Source organism: Cottoperca gobio, chromosome 19 (assembly GCF_900634415.1).
Source record: "Cottoperca gobio chromosome 19, fCotGob3.1, whole genome shotgun sequence".
Classification (NCBI taxonomy): domain Eukaryota; kingdom Metazoa; phylum Chordata; class Actinopteri; order Perciformes; family Bovichtidae; genus Cottoperca; species Cottoperca gobio.
This window is the reverse complement of record NC_041373.1, coordinates 17,960,114-17,977,224: the sequence shown is the minus strand read 5'-3', so window position 1 is coordinate 17,977,224 and position 17,111 is coordinate 17,960,114. Positions and strand designations below refer to the sequence as shown.

The 17,111-nt window shown below is 38.8% G+C and overlaps 2 protein-coding genes across 3 annotated transcripts; one reads left to right on the top strand and one right to left on the bottom strand.

The window, feature by feature from the left end:
- Positions 1 to 3,396: 3,396 nt before the first annotated feature.
- On the top strand, positions 3,397 to 7,216 carry tmem130 (transmembrane protein 130). Its single transcript, XM_029456751.1, has 6 exons — positions 3,397 to 3,587; positions 3,663 to 3,808; positions 4,060 to 4,144; positions 4,325 to 4,527; positions 6,272 to 6,378; positions 6,616 to 7,216. The coding sequence occupies exons 1-6, from the start codon at positions 3,397 to 3,399 to the stop codon at positions 6,751 to 6,753; spliced, it is 870 nt and encodes a 289-aa protein (XP_029312611.1). The 3' UTR covers positions 6,754 to 7,216.
- A 1,628-nt stretch (positions 7,217 to 8,844) lies between these two features.
- On the bottom strand, positions 8,845 to 15,811 carry nptx2b (neuronal pentraxin IIb). Of its 2 annotated transcripts, none has more exons than XM_029456377.1 (5): positions 15,099 to 15,811; positions 14,130 to 14,343; positions 11,595 to 11,839; positions 11,328 to 11,507; positions 8,845 to 10,127 (listed from the first exon to the last, which is right to left on the bottom strand). In XM_029456377.1, the coding sequence occupies exons 1-5, from the start codon at positions 15,540 to 15,542 to the stop codon at positions 9,897 to 9,899; spliced, it is 1,314 nt and encodes a 437-aa protein (XP_029312237.1). In that variant the 5' UTR covers positions 15,543 to 15,811; the 3' UTR covers positions 8,845 to 9,896. The 2 variants fall into 2 exon arrangements, with proteins under 2 accessions (XP_029312237.1, XP_029312236.1); XM_029456376.1 differs by having other exon boundaries at positions 14,130 to 14,349; positions 15,099 to 15,806.
- Between the last annotated feature and the right edge of the window lie 1,300 nt (positions 15,812 to 17,111).

The window sequence follows — 17,111 nt, the reverse complement described above, 5'->3', positions numbered from 1 at the left end:
GATCAACTGAAGAGTCTTAAGCGACTTTTTGGGACAACCTGATAACAATGAGTTGCAGTAATCCAGCCTTGAAGTAACAAATGCATGGACTAGTTTTTCTGCATCATTTTGAGACAGGATGTGTCTTATTCTTGCAATGTTACGTAGATGAAAGAAGGCAGTCCTTGAGATTTGTTTTATGTGGGAGTTAAACGACAGATCTTGATCAAAGATGACGCCAAGATTCCTTACAGTGGTGCTGGAGGCCAAGTTAATGCCATCCAGAGCTTCTATGTCATTAGAAAATGCGTTTCGGAGGCGTTTAGGGCCAAGTATAATAACTTCAGTTTTGTCTGTGTTTAACATCAAAAAGTTGCTAGACATCCAAGTTTTTATGTCCTTAAGGCTTGAAGTTTAGCCAATTGATTGGTTTCATCTGGTTTAATTGATAGATATAATTGGGTATCATCCGCATAACAATGAAAGTTTATAGAGTGGTTCCTTATAATATTGCCCAAAGGAAGCATATATAAGGTGAATAGAATCGGTCCAAGTACAGAACAACAGAAGAAGAAGAAGAAGAAGAAGAAGAAGAAGAAGTGTTATGAAAAATGTCTGTTTGTGATGTGAATAATGTGAAAAATGTCTGTTTGTGATGTGAATAATGTGAAAAATGTCTGTTTGTAATGTGAATAATGTGAAAAATGTCTGTTTGTAATGTGAATAATGTGTAAAATGTCTGTTTGTAATGTGAATAATGTGTAAAATGTCTGTTTGTAATGTGAAAAACGTCTGTTTGTGATGTGAATAATGTGAAAAATGTCTGTTTGTAATGTGAAAAACGTCTGTTTGTGATGTGAATAATGTGAAAAATGTCTGTTTGTGATGTGAATAATGTGAAAAATGTCTGTTTGCAATGTGAATAATGTGAAAAATGTTTGTTTGTAATGTGAATAATGTGTAAAATGTCTGTTTGTAATGTGAAAAACGTCTGTTTGTAATGTGAAAAACGTCTGTTTGTGATGTGAATAATGTGAAAAATGTCTGTTTATTGTTTCTCTATACCATTATATTGAGTACATTGCAATATTTTATTTGAATGTTTTTATAATAAACAGTTTTTTTTAAAGTTCTTATGTGGATAATAAATGACAAAATGTGACTTATAATATATTTGAATTAAGGCATGACACATTTTTCATAATATTTCCCTCGGAAACGCAGTGGAGTAGAAGGATGATATGGATAATAAAAGAACCTTAAACATTGTACGTACCTATAATACTTGACTAAGTCTACATGATTTTAGAAACTTGAGGAAAAGTTAATTTTGGTAACATGTTTGGCATTTACTGTAAACATGGTTGTCTGTGGCCTGATGGGGGCAGCATAACCCCGCCTGCTAGGTTGAGAATTAAAGGCTTCACGAATCATGATTGGGGTAAAGTTGCAGACTTCACATTGTAAATAAAAGCCTGACAAAACAATAGTCTCATATGCTGTTGGCAATATATGTTTGCAAATATGGCTGGATTAATCCCAAAATCCTTTTTATGTAAGAACACTGACAAAGAAACTGTATTTAATGTGGATCATGTCCTCATCATGAGGTTATTATCAGCTGTGATGCCAATCTGGCATATCAGACTGTTGCACCCGACACAGGACTCCTGACTCTCTCAAGCCTCAAGAACCAAAACTAATTTGGGTCTTTTGGGCAGTTTTCCACTTTTCCCGATTGGTAGTCTAGACTTTTATGAAAACATAGCTTCAACATATTTAAAACAGACAAAACTCATAACACCCTGCTCTGTTTTATCCATTATAAGTATATTTTGAATGTCTTCATACATACAATTGTATCCTTTTTTGTATGAGAGAGAAATGATGCTGACTACAATCAAATCTGAATATATGATAATAATAATAATAATAATAATAATAATAATAATAATAATAATAATAATAATAATAATAATAATAATATTAAGAGGACTAAATACTACAAATAATAATAATAGTAATAATAATAATAATAATAATAATAATAATAATAATAATAATAATAATAAGAGGACTAAATACTACTACTACAAATAATAATAATAATAATAATAATAATAATAATAATAATAAGAGGACTAAATACTACTACTACAAATAATAATAATAATAATAGTAATAATAATAATAATAATAAGAGGACTAAATACTACTACTACAAATAATAATAATAATAATAATAATAATAATAATAGTAATAATAATAATAATAATAAGAGGACTAAATACTACTACTACAAATAATAATAATAATAATAATAATAATAATAATAATAAGAGGACAATACTACTACAAATAATAATAATAATAATAATAATAATAATAATAATAATAAGAGGACTAAATACTACTACTACAAATAATAATAATAATAATAATAATAATAATAATAATATTAAGAGGACTAAATACTACTACTACAAATAATAATAATAATAATAATAATAATAATAGAAATTATTTATATAGCACTTTTGTGCTTTACAACAGTAAATAAAAGAAGACAGATACAATGAGAATATAGGACAGCAGCACAGAGGAAGTGAAAGCAATACAATGAATTTAAAAAACAAATAGTATAAATAAAAACATATACCAAACGTTTTCAAAAGCTTTCACAAACAGAAAAGCTTTAAGAAGAGATTTAAAACCAGCTGCAGATTTAGTTTCTGAGTTCCATAATGAGATAATAAAGCCAGATAAAAGAAGTAACCAGCCAACAAAATAGCCCAACAATAAAATGTTAATAATATTTCTATTACACATACTTCATCTAAACATAATTTAGGAATAGTCCCTTTGAACAACCTTCTTTTTGAGTTGTTAGCACCACCATGTGGATATCAATAGACCTCCACTCTCCTTATGAAATGTGCTCTTTCTTTGTTTAAATCTTTAACTCGCCACATCTGGGACAGATGCCCTACACGCCACTGACAGCACCGCGAGCCAGGCCGGAGCGTCCTTCTCAGAAGCTGGTTGTTGTTCTCGAGCCACATGATTGAAACGCATGGTGACAATTTCAAGCCTTTTGCTGCATGCTGTCAGAAGATGCCACTACACCCCCACGTCCTCCCCCATGCCGCTCTGCTCTCAGGACTCACTTTATTTCTACTTGAAGTCCTTCTGAGGACCAGCAGATATGGACAGGTAAACCTAAACATCTATTACATTTCAGACCTTTGACAGATTTAAACTGTGGGATGTTTGCCTGCAGAAGAAATGTTGCGTGGATCTTGATGCTGCTTCCTGCGGCTGCCCTCGGTGTGGCTGAGACATTACACCCTTTGATAGATTTGGGTAGGTCATCCAGCATGTAGACTGTTCTTACACCTGGCTGCAGAACTAAGAGTATGCTTTCTTTTCAAACAGAAAATATTGCAGGGAAGTTGACTTTCTATCAGATGGAGGGAAATGCCACGTATGTGAGGGACACAGGAGAACTGGCTTCATATATTCCCACTGAGACCATGTTTGAACTCTTCGATCCCCAAAAGAATCTCAGTTTGGCAAAGTTCTCCTACACGTGGGACTTAGGGAACGGGTACGATGACTTTGCATATGTGAAACATGAAAGAAAGATGCTTTTCTTTATCTCTTAAAGCTTCTTTTGATGCAGGGAGGTGATCCAGGGGACGGAGCCGGTGGTCCGCTATCATTACTCTGCATCTGGGAACTACACACTGCGGCTGAAAGTAGGAGTGAATGTGACCAAATATGCTCTTCCTTTCACTGACGTCTACTCCAAGGATGTCCAAGTGCTCGGTTTGTACTTTGATATTTCAGTTTGTGTGCAGTTTACCTCATTTAATTATAGAAAACTGATTCATTACAATGTATTATGATGATATCTAATGTGTGTTTCATGTCTTTGTGTTGTTTATTCATTGTATGATGTTTATTGGCTGTGTATCCGATTAGATGTTGAGTGCTAAATTAACTGTCAAAACGGATTTATAAGTAAAGTTGAGCTCAAACCGATGAATCAATGACTAACAACTGAAGTTAATTTGTAGATGCCATTAAAAACATCGAGCTGAAGGGGCCTTCAGATTACGAGGTGTCTCAGAACACCAGTCTGGCTTTTCATGTTGATGGAAGGTAAACTGCATTTTGTTTCTGTGTGTTCTGTGTGTTTATTGCAATTAAAGACTTTCCTGCAATACACCAATATGATCAATTCAAGTTAAAACATTTAATTATCAGGATAAAAAAGAATATTATCCTCTCTCTTTACTATATAATGTGTGTGTGTGTGCGTGTGTGTGTGTGTGTCTTTAGTCCTCCCATGTGGGTGTGCTGGCGCTTCCTGCCCAACTGTGTGCCGGACACGACGGGGGGCTGCACGCTGACCATGCTGTATGAAAACACTCTGCGACTGAACCACACCTTCACCTCTGCCGGCGTCCACTGCTTGGACATCAGCGTCCGCAATGAGATCAGCAAACTGCAGACCTCCTTCAGCCTTAATGTCAAGAGAAACAGTGAGTGACACACACACACACACACACACACACACACACACACACACACACACACACACACAGAATATTTGTGTATTTATTTGTTTATTAAAATGATTAAAGTTAATGTCCCTTTTCAATTCAGTTGTTAAAATGTTGTTATTATACACACACTTATTTATTTGGTAACACTTTGAATAACACATGTCTTATGATGGTCTTTTCACAATCATAATGATTCTTGAAGCTGAGAGAAGCTGTGTGTTATGTCACGAGGTGTTTCAGATAAAACGTACCACGTTGAGACGCGTTAGTTCCACAGATGCAGAGGGAAAAGGGGAAATTGAGGAATCCGGGACACTTTGCTCTGCACATGTCTGCTGTGCTCAACTGATTCGCTGCCGTTGTTATCCAACAAAAACTCATAATAACCAGCTTTTAGTGTCAGCTTCTCATTAGCTGGTACGCAGAGACATATTCAATACCAAACCAAATGTCTATATATGTATATATAGACATTTGGTATTGAAGACAACAGCCTCATAGTGTGGTGTACGGTGTGTACAGAGCTTCTGCTGTGTGGCTTCTGGTTCAGACAGATTAAAGATAATGTTTCTCTCCGTGCCACTCAGATACTGAATGTGACTTTAATGGTTTACATGAGCTGACATGCAGTGCATACCTAACATGTAAAACAACCAAACTAAACATTCTTGTGGTCTATTTTCTAAGTCTGATCTAAATCATTTTCTTTTTATGATTTAAGAATATATGAATAAAATGTTTTGCCAGAATAATCTTTCTTAGTTCCTTATTATTATTATTATTATTATTATTATTATTATTATTATTATTATTATTATCATGATTATTATTATTATCATGATTATTATTATTATTATTATTATTATTATTATTATTATTATTATTATTATCATTATCATTATCATTATCATTATTATTATTATCATGATTATTATTATTATCATTATCATTATCATTATCATTATCATTATCATTATTATTATTATTATTATTATTATTATTATTATTATCATGATTATTATTATTATCATTATCATTATCATTATCATTATCATTATTATTATTATTATTATTATTATCATGATTATTATTATCATGATTATTATTATTATTATCATGATTATTATTATTATCATTATTATTATTATTATTATTATCATGATTTTTATTATTATTATTATTATTATTATTATTATTATTATCATTATTATTATTATTATTATTATTATCATTATCATTATCATTATTATCATTATTATCATTATTATCATTATTATCATTATTATTATTATTATTATTATTATTGTTATTATCATGATTATTATTACTATTACTATTATTATTGTTATTGTTTTTATTACTATTATTACTATTATTATTTAATCTGTAAAGTCTTTCTAGAATCATTTCCCCCATGTTTCCCCAATTTCTTTGGCATTTTTTAGTGTTTGCTGTTTATTTGTTATTGATTTTTGTCCAGATGATTAAATTAAAAACATTATCCTGGCAAAACATTTTGTCCTGTTTTGCTTCAGAGATTATTTAAAGGAATTTAGATTATCCTGCCAAAAAAAAGTCATAAACACAGGAGAGAAAACTGTTTGTTTTGTTTCTTGCCTCTCAAGCTTCCCTACATTTCTAAAATATCCAGTTTCAGAAACTGCATCAAAATAAGACGTTGTTAGAGTTGTTGTTTCACCGTGACTGAATTCTGTTTCAGATAACAGCCACATGTTCTTCATCCTGTCATGTGCTGCCATTCTTCTGGCAACCTTCTCCTTCATCGCCGTCATCGCCTGCCGCCCTCGGCATCACAACAGACCTCAGGTACAGAACTGAACGTGTTGCAATGAACATGAAGTATTACTTTACACTTCAACATCTATTTATTACCATTACAGGGTTTAAAGTGGTAAGAAGTTGCACTTTATGACCACAAGGAGGCGATCTGTGCCCAGAAATAAATCACGTGTGGTCCAGAAATGTCTTCAGATTCTTCAACTCTATTTAATCTAAAAAAGCAACTTTGAAAACACTTTTTAAATCTGTTTTTTGTTGTTGCAGATTGCTACTTCCAGTAACGCTATATTCCTGAAGAACCAATACTCTGAGTGTCAAAGCCAGATTCATTTGAACTTCTCCAGCGCGCGGAGGGGAGAGAAAGAGCCACTTCTCCTGCAGTTTGGGAGTCCGTACTCTTAGCATCACTGTGGACACATGTGCATGTAACGTTACACAACAATTCTCATCCCACATATCACCATGTTATAGATGTATAAAGATAAATCTGTGAACGTGCACTGCATACACGGAGCCTGTGTGTATAGTTCACATGCTTTCTGTATTTTCTATAAACTATATGGTGATCAATTAGTCCCAGCGCTCAGGCTGACATTCAAATACACTTATAATACATTAATAGCACAATCGCAGGTCATGTTTAAGCAATGAGTGTCGATTTAAGCATGCTGTGAATGGATCATTTATAAATAGATCACTTATTCATGTTGTTATTTATATACATGTATTAATTTGAGCCTTGTGTTGCTTTGCTTTCCAGTAAAATAACAAGTTAACACATAAAACATATGTTACCTTTGATCTTTGATGTTTGAATTCTTGAAAATAAACTACATTCTAATGCTTTCCCTCAGATTTAATTGGATTTTGCATGAATATTGTCTGCTTTGAGGATACTTTAATACACTATATACTAAAAACATGCAGATATCTGTTTGTGTTATGGATTTGGGACGTCATCACTGGACTTATTATATATATATATATATATTTATATGTGCAAAGTCGTTAGGATTCATCCTCTGGACACCATGAATGTCTGCACAATAGTCAGTCTGGTCCAAAATGTTTGACACAAACAGGAAAATAAATGCAGATATATAATGAGACATGTTTGGCATGAAGTATATTGCTAATTATTTACAAAAGAAAAGAGTTGAAGTTGAACACAAGCTACCTGAACAGGAGGCACTGTATTTGAAAACCTCACATAAATCAAACCCTTGAATCTTTCCCACCACGCTGACGTCGAGATTATTTTTACCTCACCGGTGTTTAATGACGGCTCGTTCTCTGTCAGAGATGTCACAACATTATTAATTGTGAGTCTCCTGATGAATGCCGGCTTTCAGAGACGCCGCGGGAAGCTGCAGGAGCTGAGAATGAATACCTCGCTTCAATTAGAGGATCGACCTTGAGCTGGAACACTGCTGTGGGGAAAGTCTGCAGCCGTCCACAGTTTTTAGAAGAACATTTAGCTCACTGAAGCAAGTCATGTGTGAAGATTCACGAGGAACAAACCTAAAAATATATGCGTGCATATCTCCTATCACTAGTGGGTAGATGTTAGGCACATAACTTCAAATCTGAGTAGATGAAGATAAAGAAAGTTCTTTCTACACACTTGGAAAGGGAGGAGCGATGTAATAAAGTATGAACACATACAGACTTCTCTTTCTTTCTTCTCCTTTCATCCTGTGCCATTAGATAATGACACGTTGTGAAGAGGCACACATCGTGTCCAGAGACGAGCACCTGAAAGGAAGCCGTGTGTGTATTGTACAAATAAATGAGACGACTTCACCGAAAGATGTAAAGTCTGCAACGACAAACCCAGATCCTTGTCTCCAAAGACACAAATGTGCCTTGTATGATCCCATATGGAAGAGGTGCATTGATACAGAAGAATATAAAGGTCAACACATAAAATAGACACGTCGATAATAAAGTTGAACTTCCACTTTAGAAGTTTCATTAAGTTAAAACAACCTGTAAAAACCTTCTTTGCACAACTTATTGATTGTTCAGCTTTGCTCAGCTTCAGCTGGTAAACTTTACACTTTCATTAGTCTGGCTTTTATTGAAGCTCGTACTCTACGGCCTTCAAAGATACACAGCTTCAGCCCGACTTCATGTGTGTTCAGAGCAGTGTGTGGTTAGAAAGAGCTGCTTTGTCTGAGGGAGTTTGTAAGTGACGCCACCCCCGACCTTTCGCCTCCCTCATCTGCTAAGTGTTGCTAATGCCACCCAAGGACACCTGTTGTTGTCTTGACCCGAACCATCTGAGCCTGGAGATCCCGCTCAGCCTGTGTAATTAACTTGTGTCATTCATGTCACTTCCCCAGCGAGACCATTGCGCTCACCAAGAGGCGAGGAGACTTTAAACTGGTGTCGATCTGATGATTAAATACCAAATATGTGTCAAATAGATAGCAGGAAGTGCACTGGATAGCTTACAATGAGAGTCTGGCAGATAAAAACAACATGTTTGCAGCAGTCATTTTCATTTATTGGCAAAGCAAAGGATTTTCTAAACACTTAGAAAACATTTAATGGCACTTAGGTCTCCATAAGAAGGCCACATGACAGGACAGACAAAGCCTTACACATGTGCTAAAAATAGAGATTACAGAAATAAAAAACATTTCTCTGGACACTTAATATCGTAAAATGACACGACACATTGAAAATACATTTTTGAAAGTCTTGATCGGTTTAAGTTGTTACAAATCGAGATATCTCACAACAATGAAGCAATGGATATATTTCCACCATTTAAACAGGTTTCATTCCAATGAATAAAGGCAAGGATAGAAAGCACTGTGATAGACTCGCTAGTATCACTGGTCATGTACGCTAAGAATGAAGCGTTTAAACTTAAATGAAGGCTGTAAAACTGGGTCAACAGTAGCGCTCCTGCCATATCATTAAGTTACATCATGCTCTAACTACCAGCGACACATAACAGACAAAGTGTCAAATCGCTCCCAGTTGTACTCCCTTTGACATGTCAGGATAACAGGTGTGATTGAAGTTGGCTCTAAGCCCATTCCCTAGTTAAGCAATAGACATAACATTAGCCAGACCTTTAATCTTTCCTCCCTTTACTCCCACACTGCACGCAACACCCACTCACATGTTAATGCCAAACTGTCAGCTCGTCTGGACCTTGTTGTAGTAGCAGTGCGTCTGCGCCGGACTACAGTGGATTTTCATTACCGAGAAGCTCTCGAGTGTGGAGGGAGGGGTGTGTGGGAGTCTGTGTGGGGATGAGGATGTACAGTAAAGGATGTCTTAGCACCGATACCTAAAGGGAACTTGAACCTTAGTGGTGGGTGTGTTGAAAGATTGTACTTTAGTCAGTCTGTGCCGCCGGTCAATGACGGCGTTCAGTCTCCACATGACCTCATGATCATCAAACATCTCTCTGTGCAGAACAGATATAAACAAAACTGCAACGTAAAGTCTGTGAACCACCGAGCAGACAATAAACAAATGCTGAGTGGACGGAAACAGCAGCTAATCTAAAGAGAGGCACAAGAGTTTTAAGCGTTAGGCAGGCGCTCCTGACACATCTCCAGGGGCCGCTTGAACGCTCCCCTGCCAAAGACTTCAACGTTGGTTGCTAGCCAGGAGATCACATTCCCAGCGACATAAGAGCTGCAGTTAGCCATGGACTGGATCTCGACCGGCTTCAGAACACGGTCCCACATGTTCACCTGACTCAGCTCGCCCACGAAGGCCTGTCCGGCATCAAAGCGCCCGCCCACCACGTCCTGCAAGGGCCATAAACAGCAGGATATCAATTTAGAAAGCATCAACAGACAATACAATCAAAGGTAATTATCTTTCTGAGGTGGAGGAAGGACTCGTGGGACTAGTCAATAAAACGTTCGGGTTTAATGAGGTGTTTTATAACTTGTTCTGTTCAACGCTTGCAAATGTTGAAGCACCTGAAACGTGTGAGTAAATGTGTGTAAATCTCTGAAATGCCACTGATAAAGTCTTAATTAAGCTTTGATTAAGAAGACTAAAGAGATTAGACTGACTTTATTGTCCACCTCAGTGGAAATGTGTTACTACAATGCTTGTTTAATCGTCGGCACGTCACACCTTATTACACCCAATGCATCCGTCTGCATTGTGATTACATTCAACACACTATTATTGTGCACTGTCAATATGTAGGAGGCAGTATACGGAGTGTATTATGTTCCTGAAGGGGACATGAATCAATCAATCCAATAGTGTCAACCTCATTATGGCACTGAAGTAAACTGACAGGGGATCATTCGAGCACATCATCTGAGAATATTATGAATATCTGTATATAATGTGGTGGGAAATCCATCTGTGTTGAGACATTTTACTGGATAACTGAAAGCGTTGATCAGCTGGTGGCACGAGATACAATTATTGAGATATTTCTGAAGCAAAGAGGTGGACCGACAGACCGATTACCCTTCCTGGAGTTTAAAAACACATTTCTTTAAACAGAAATGCATTAAATGTTCTGCTTTTCACACTGTCGTCATCCATTCAGCTAGAACATGTCCACTGGTAATCCTTCAAACACACAACATTACCCTCCTGATGTTTCTCATTCTGACGTTTCTTAATTATGCACAGTTTAATCCAGAAGAAGATGTGGAAGTTGTTTTGTCACGCTAACCTGCCACCTTCTTATTACTGCTGCTTCAGGTGTGCTTGATCTGGTTCCCATCTGCAGATTGTAAAGGTGCTCTATAAATAACCCTGCTCGCTGCAGAGCTACTTGACATTACAGATGGAAGTGTTTGACTCGTGATAATGTGAACAATGCTGCACTGAACAGTTCACGGGACATTGTTGGTGCGCTGTTCTGTGGAATTAAAAATAAATATGGGAGATGCTTTCTTCGATCACGGCGAAGGAGCTCGACTAACTACAGTTACAGGCTTGCATCAAACACACGGGTACCTACTGCACTTCCTTACCTGCTCCTGCCCCAGGATGATGACCCCCCCGGGTTTGATTGGGTGCCAGGCGGCCAGGTTGTCCCCGCTTCCCAGCTTCCCTCCATCTTGGTAAGCGTCCCATTGTCCGTCCCTTGTGGTCCAGGCGATGCAGATGTGGTGCCACTTTCCATCACGTACCTCCAAAGGTAACTGTGCGACCTATGATGTTTGTTTTAAAGTACTTAGCTGTGGTTTGCTTACATAAAAGCGCATGAATAGTACGGCTGTTGAATGAAAACTACTTGCCTTGTCATTGATAAGCAGCTCTATCGGGTTATTGCCCCATTCGATCAGCACAATCTCATTGGCTTGTCCCGGTACACCGTAAGAGAACGGCGTCCCTATGCCAGGACTGGCGCTGGACTTGATCCACATGCAGAGCGTGAAAGCGTACATCTCTGGCAGGCTCTTGGTGATGCGGCCATACAAGTAGTTGGTCCGCTGGGGGAGGGACAGTTTAAACTGCTCTGGGGACTTGAAGTCTCCTCCTCCTGCAATGAGACAGAGAGAGAGAGATATAAAGGGTCAGGGCGGGACAGGTGAGAGGTGTCCCATCAGGTGTTTTAGAAAAGAATAGAAAGCTTTTATTTTTGTTGTAGAGAAAACAACTAAATTTAGCTGCGCTGATCAGATTATTTATCTGAGCGATTTCAATTTGTACTTGTTAACGATAAATCCTCCATGACAGCCATAGTCAGTCTTGGAGCTCCGCAGGGTTCTGTACTTGGACCGATTCTATTCACCTTATATATGCTTCCTTTGGGCAATATTATAAGGAACCACTCTATAAACTTTCACTGTTATGCGGATGATACCCAATTATATCTATCAATTAAACCAGATGAAACCAATCAATTAGCTAAACTTCAAGCCTTAAGGACATAACACCTTGGATGTTTAGCAACATTTTGATGTTAAACAGACAAAACTGAAGTTATTATACTTGGCCCTAAACGCCTCCAAAACGCATTTTCTAATGACATAGAAGCTCTGGACGGCATTAACTTGGCCTCCAGCACCACTGTAAGGAATCTTGGCGTCATCTTTGATCAAGATCTGTCGTTTAACTCCCACATAAAACAAATCTCAAGGTCTGCCTTCTTTCATCTACGTAACATTGCAAAAATAAGACACATCCTGTCTCAAAATGATGCAGAACAACTAGTCCATGCATTTGTTACTTCAAGGCTGGATTAATGCAACTCATTGTTATCAGGTTGTCCCAAAAAGTCGCTTAAGACTCTTCAGTTGATCCAAAATGCAGCAGCACGTGTATTGACAAGAACAAGGAAACGGGATCATATTACTCCTGTATTAGCTGCTCTGCACTGGCTCCCGGTAAAATACAGAATAGAATTCAAAATCCTTCTCCTGACTTACAAAGCAATTAATGGTCAGGCTCCAGCATATCTTAAAGATCTCATAGTACCTTATAAACCAACTAGAGCATTGGTCTAAGAACAGAGGGTCTAAGGACAGATGGTGTAAGGACAGAGGGTCTAAAGACAGAGGGTCTAAGGACAGAGGGTGTAAGGACAGAGGGTCTAAGGACAGAGGGTGTAAGGACAGAGGGTCTAAGAACAGAGGGTCTAAGGACAAAGGGTGTAAGGACAGAGGGTCTAAGGACAGAGGGTCTAAAGACAGAGGGTCTAAGGACAGAGGGTCTAAGGACAGAGGGTGTAAGGACAGAGGGTCTAAGAACAGAGGGTCTAAGGACAAAGGGTGTAAGGACAGAGGGTCTAAAGACAGAGGGTCTAAGGACAGAGGGTCTAAGGACAGAGGGTCTAAAGACAGAGGGTGTAAGGACAGAGGGTCTAAAGACAGAGGGTCTAAGGACAGAGGGTCTAAGGACAGAGGGTCTAAAGACAGAGGGTCTAAAGACAGAGGGTCTAAGGACAGAGGGTCTAAGGACAGAGGGTCTAAAGACAGAGGGTCTAAAGACAGAGGGTCTGAGGACAGAGGGTCTAAGGACAGAGGGTCTAAAGACAGAGGGTCTAAAGACAGAGGGTCTAAAGACAGAGGGTCTAAGGACAGAGGGTCTAAAGACAGAGGGTCTAAAGACAGAGGGTCTAAGGACAGAGGGTGTTGTATCCTGTACAGTCTGTAAAGCACACTGAGACAAATGTATAATTTGTGATAGTGGGCTATACAAATAAATTTGATTTGATTTGATTTGATTTGATTTGATTAATTATTGCATTAGAATAAATGTAATTAGTGCATTAGAATAAATGTAATTAGTGCATTAGAATAAATGTAATTAGTGCACTAGTATATATGTTAGTATTGCACTAGAGTAAGGACATTTATTGCATTCAATTAACTGTTATGTGATCCAGTAAGTTTGCCCTTGAAGAGACCATCATCATTGTGCACGTGAGCGGTCATTCAAAGCTTGTCGGAGTTCAGTTTGCTTTATGGCCCGAGCTTCTTAAATTAGTTCACAGCTACCTTGGAATGAAAGTGTTGAAACAATATCAGCATCACATTCCTTTATGTTTAATTCACAGACGGTCGTGATGGAAAACCTCAACAAAAGTGTCTTTTATGAAAGAAATGTCCACGTCTGTGACCCTGTCTCTGATTCATCAGACCCTCTCAACTCTTTTATTCCCCTGAGTGCCTTCCTCTGCCTCCTCTCCATTAGTGCAGTAGATGTAGGATAGCTTGTATGCTTTATTATTTGAATGTTCCTTCTGTGCAGCACCATGTACAATATAACGTTGACTCATCCTCTCTACTACCTTACCTACCAGAGTTGCTGACGGTGCTTTCCTTTACCTTTCTCCAGCTCGCTGATCCTGTCCACCAGGGCACTCAGCGTGCTCTCCGTCTTCAGCCTGTAGGCGGCTGTGGCATTGGACAGCATGCTCTTCTCCTCCTCCAGGTTGCTGACTTTCTTCAGGAGCTGCTTCTCCAGCTCCCTGAGGCGACGCTGCAGCAGGTCGCGGAGCTCACTGGGGAACGAGGCGCCGGATACGTTGGCCCGCAGATGCTGTTGCTATGAAAGGATGGACAGGATGGCATAAGCAGGAAGTGCACAGAGATCACCAGGGCCCCCCTGAGAGCCACAAGTGATGACTTACATGAGTGCTCTATAAATCCACTCTTATGTATGACTGATTGACACGCCTGCAAATAATGTCAGGATTGTATACGTGTATTAAGTGGGGAGCTTCTCCAAAGACAATGAACTAATGGACCCACAGGATGTTTTTATTCTATCGTAGGTTCTCCAAAACAGAAAATGTATGAACTCAGAACATTCCCCTGGGAGTCATCTATTAAATCCCAATTCAGTGTCTATGCAGAGACTTCAGACTTTATACCTGATGACATCATACATTTGAGTTTTAGCACTCTCGTTTTTGGATTTGGGAGAGAGTGTCTTAGATCATAGGACTGGTGTATGGATTATGAAATTGTGCGTAATTCTCCTTTAAGACTACGATCGTGTTTGATCGGACAAGCAAAGTAAACACACATGCAACAACATAGGGGCAGGGCGGGACAGGTGAGAGGTGTCCTATCAGGTGCTTAAAATAAAGCTGCTCAATTAGACAATTAATCTCGTTCTCACAGATACCTGTTTGATCTGCACGTAATGATTGTAATAATGATGAAGAGCTGGTCTACTGAGAAGTGAGTCCACAAGGTGTGCTAATCCTATAAATCCGCTCCGAGAATCAAACTTTTACGCATGGCTTTGGCACAGAGGGCATACGCTTTGCGCATTTGGATCAGACTTACCTCCAAGTTCTCCAACCGGTCCTTGAGCCCTTGCATGGTTTTTCCAAGACTGTCGATTGTGTCATTTGGATCTCTGGGAACATCTCCCATTGTGTTTTGCTTCTCTTTGCCCCAGGAAGCCCCCTTGTCGTATTTCCTATCGTCGGTGGATGAGGCACAGAGGGACAGCTTGGTGGTTAGCTCGTTGATGGTGCCTATCTGTTTGGAAATCGTTTCTTTCTGCTGTAAAATTGTCTCTCGTAGCTGCATGACAGTATTTCTCAGCTCCTCTTCCTGGCTGCCGGCGTTTAGCTCGGGTAATAATGTCACGGGGCAACTGGCATCGCCGCTGAGGGGTATTGCCCGGCAGATGTATCGCTTCCCATCGTCCGCCTGGTTGTTAGTCGCTAGTTGTCCGCAGCCCAGCGCACACAAACACAACAATCCGTACAAGAGAGAAAACATACCGGCAGAGTTTACCTCTAAGGAAAGTCAAGGGGAAAAAGCCAAACACTAACCCCTTAAAACTCTCTTACGAAATCCACTCGTAAATTAAGTGCGTAAAAGTGCAGGTTTACCCAAAAAAAAACCTCACGTATAACAATTTCTACAAAGTGTCGCCATGTCTGAGCAGAACATCCGATCAAGGGTGACTCGGTCACTGTAAGCCCGGTTAATGTGGCTTGTGTCAAAGGAACTATTTGTGGCGCAAAGAGAGAGCAGTGTGGTGCTGATCGGACAGCTCCTCTTAGGAAAGAGGATTACCAAAAAAGGTGTCCGTGGAAGCTCCTGGATTGGTCGTAGTAGGTTGACGTCACCGAGCATCTGGGTCAAACATTTGTTGGAGTATTTATTTGGAAAGTTCATTTTTTTAAAGCAACGAAGACTGTTGATGAGGGGGTGGTGAGGAGTGGAAAGGTGTGATTATCTTTTTGTTGAATCTCAGTCCATTGTTTGTTCCGTGTATGATGTTCTCTGCTCCACACATTCATGTATTGCTGCACAGAGAGCAGTTGTTACCTCCACATTGAGTTTTGTTCTAAAAAGTTCACAGTTTCTATGAAAAGAATGCCACTGAATCAACATTTGTATGTTTTCAACATTAATGTATTCAAGTTACATCAATATTGTCTCAATATACTCAAATACTCTTTTAATCAACTGAGGACTGGAACACGGGGACCTTCGTGCCCCCTAACGACCCTCTAGAATTCCTCTATGAAGAAATGCAGAGCCGTATAGAGTGCTGGAGAGACGGCATGTGTTTGGAGGCCGACCCTGGAAGTTAGCATCGCACTGGTTCCCTGGACATGACTTTCACATTCAGTAGTGTCACTTAACAACGTGTTTGCAACCATCTTGTTTAACACAGCTTCAAAATACACTGACACATTTTATGTTGAGGAGCAGAACTTTAAAGTCTCTTAAGTGGGCTGCTGTGGCTCAGGAGATAGAGTGGTTCAATCTCCAGCCCCAGCAGTCAGCATGTCAAAGTGTCCTTGATACTGAACCCCAAATTGCTCCCGATGGCCAACTGTGTGCGTGAAAGGTTATCACTACTGACGAGCTGATGTGCACCTTGTATGGTAGCCTCTCTGTATGAATGTGTGTGAATGCCGACATGTGTTGTAAAGCGCTTTGAGTGATCACAAAGATTGGAAAAGCGCGATATAAATGCAACGTTATGTGCGGCATTCAGAAAAGGAAGCAGAAGTGCTGAAAGTCTGACTACTTTCCAGGTTTTTAGGGATGTGTGTGACACTTTATTTCAATGACAAATGAAACTTCAAAATGTATACGTCATAGGAGAAAAAGTTGAAAACTTTTCGGACATTTTGGATTCTAACTCAGGAGAATGCTCCGTCAACATTACTGTTTTGGCAAATTGGTCGATTTCAATGTCAGGCATCAACGTTGACTCAACACTTCTGTCTGTCAATATTTCACTGTTGATTCCATCGTATTTTGCTCTCTGTGCGATGGAGCGAACACAATCATTTCATCTAGTAAACATCCAAACAGTAAGAACACATA

Coding starts and splice junctions, on each gene's coding strand:
- tmem130 (XM_029456751.1), top strand. CDS start 3,397: ATGCTTTCTTTTCAAACAGAAAATATTGCAGGGAAGTTGACTTTCTAT. Junction 3,588..3,662: donor ACGTGGGACTTAGGGAACGG/GTACGATGACTT, acceptor CTTTTGATGCAG/GGAGGTGATCCAGGGGACGG. Junction 4,145..4,324: donor GCTTTTCATGTTGATGGAAG/GTAAACTGCATT, acceptor GTGTGTCTTTAG/TCCTCCCATGTGGGTGTGCT.
- nptx2b (XM_029456376.1), bottom strand. CDS start 15,542: ATGTTTTCTCTCTTGTACGGATTGTTGTGTTTGTGTGCGCTGGGCTGC. Junction 14,350..15,098: donor ACCGGTTGGAGAACTTGGAG/GTAAGTCTGATC, acceptor ATCCTTTCATAG/CAACAGCATCTGCGGGCCAA. Junction 10,128..11,327: donor TCATCCTGGGGCAGGAGCAG/GTAAGGAAGTGC, acceptor TGGCCCTTGCAG/GACGTGGTGGGCGGGCGCTT.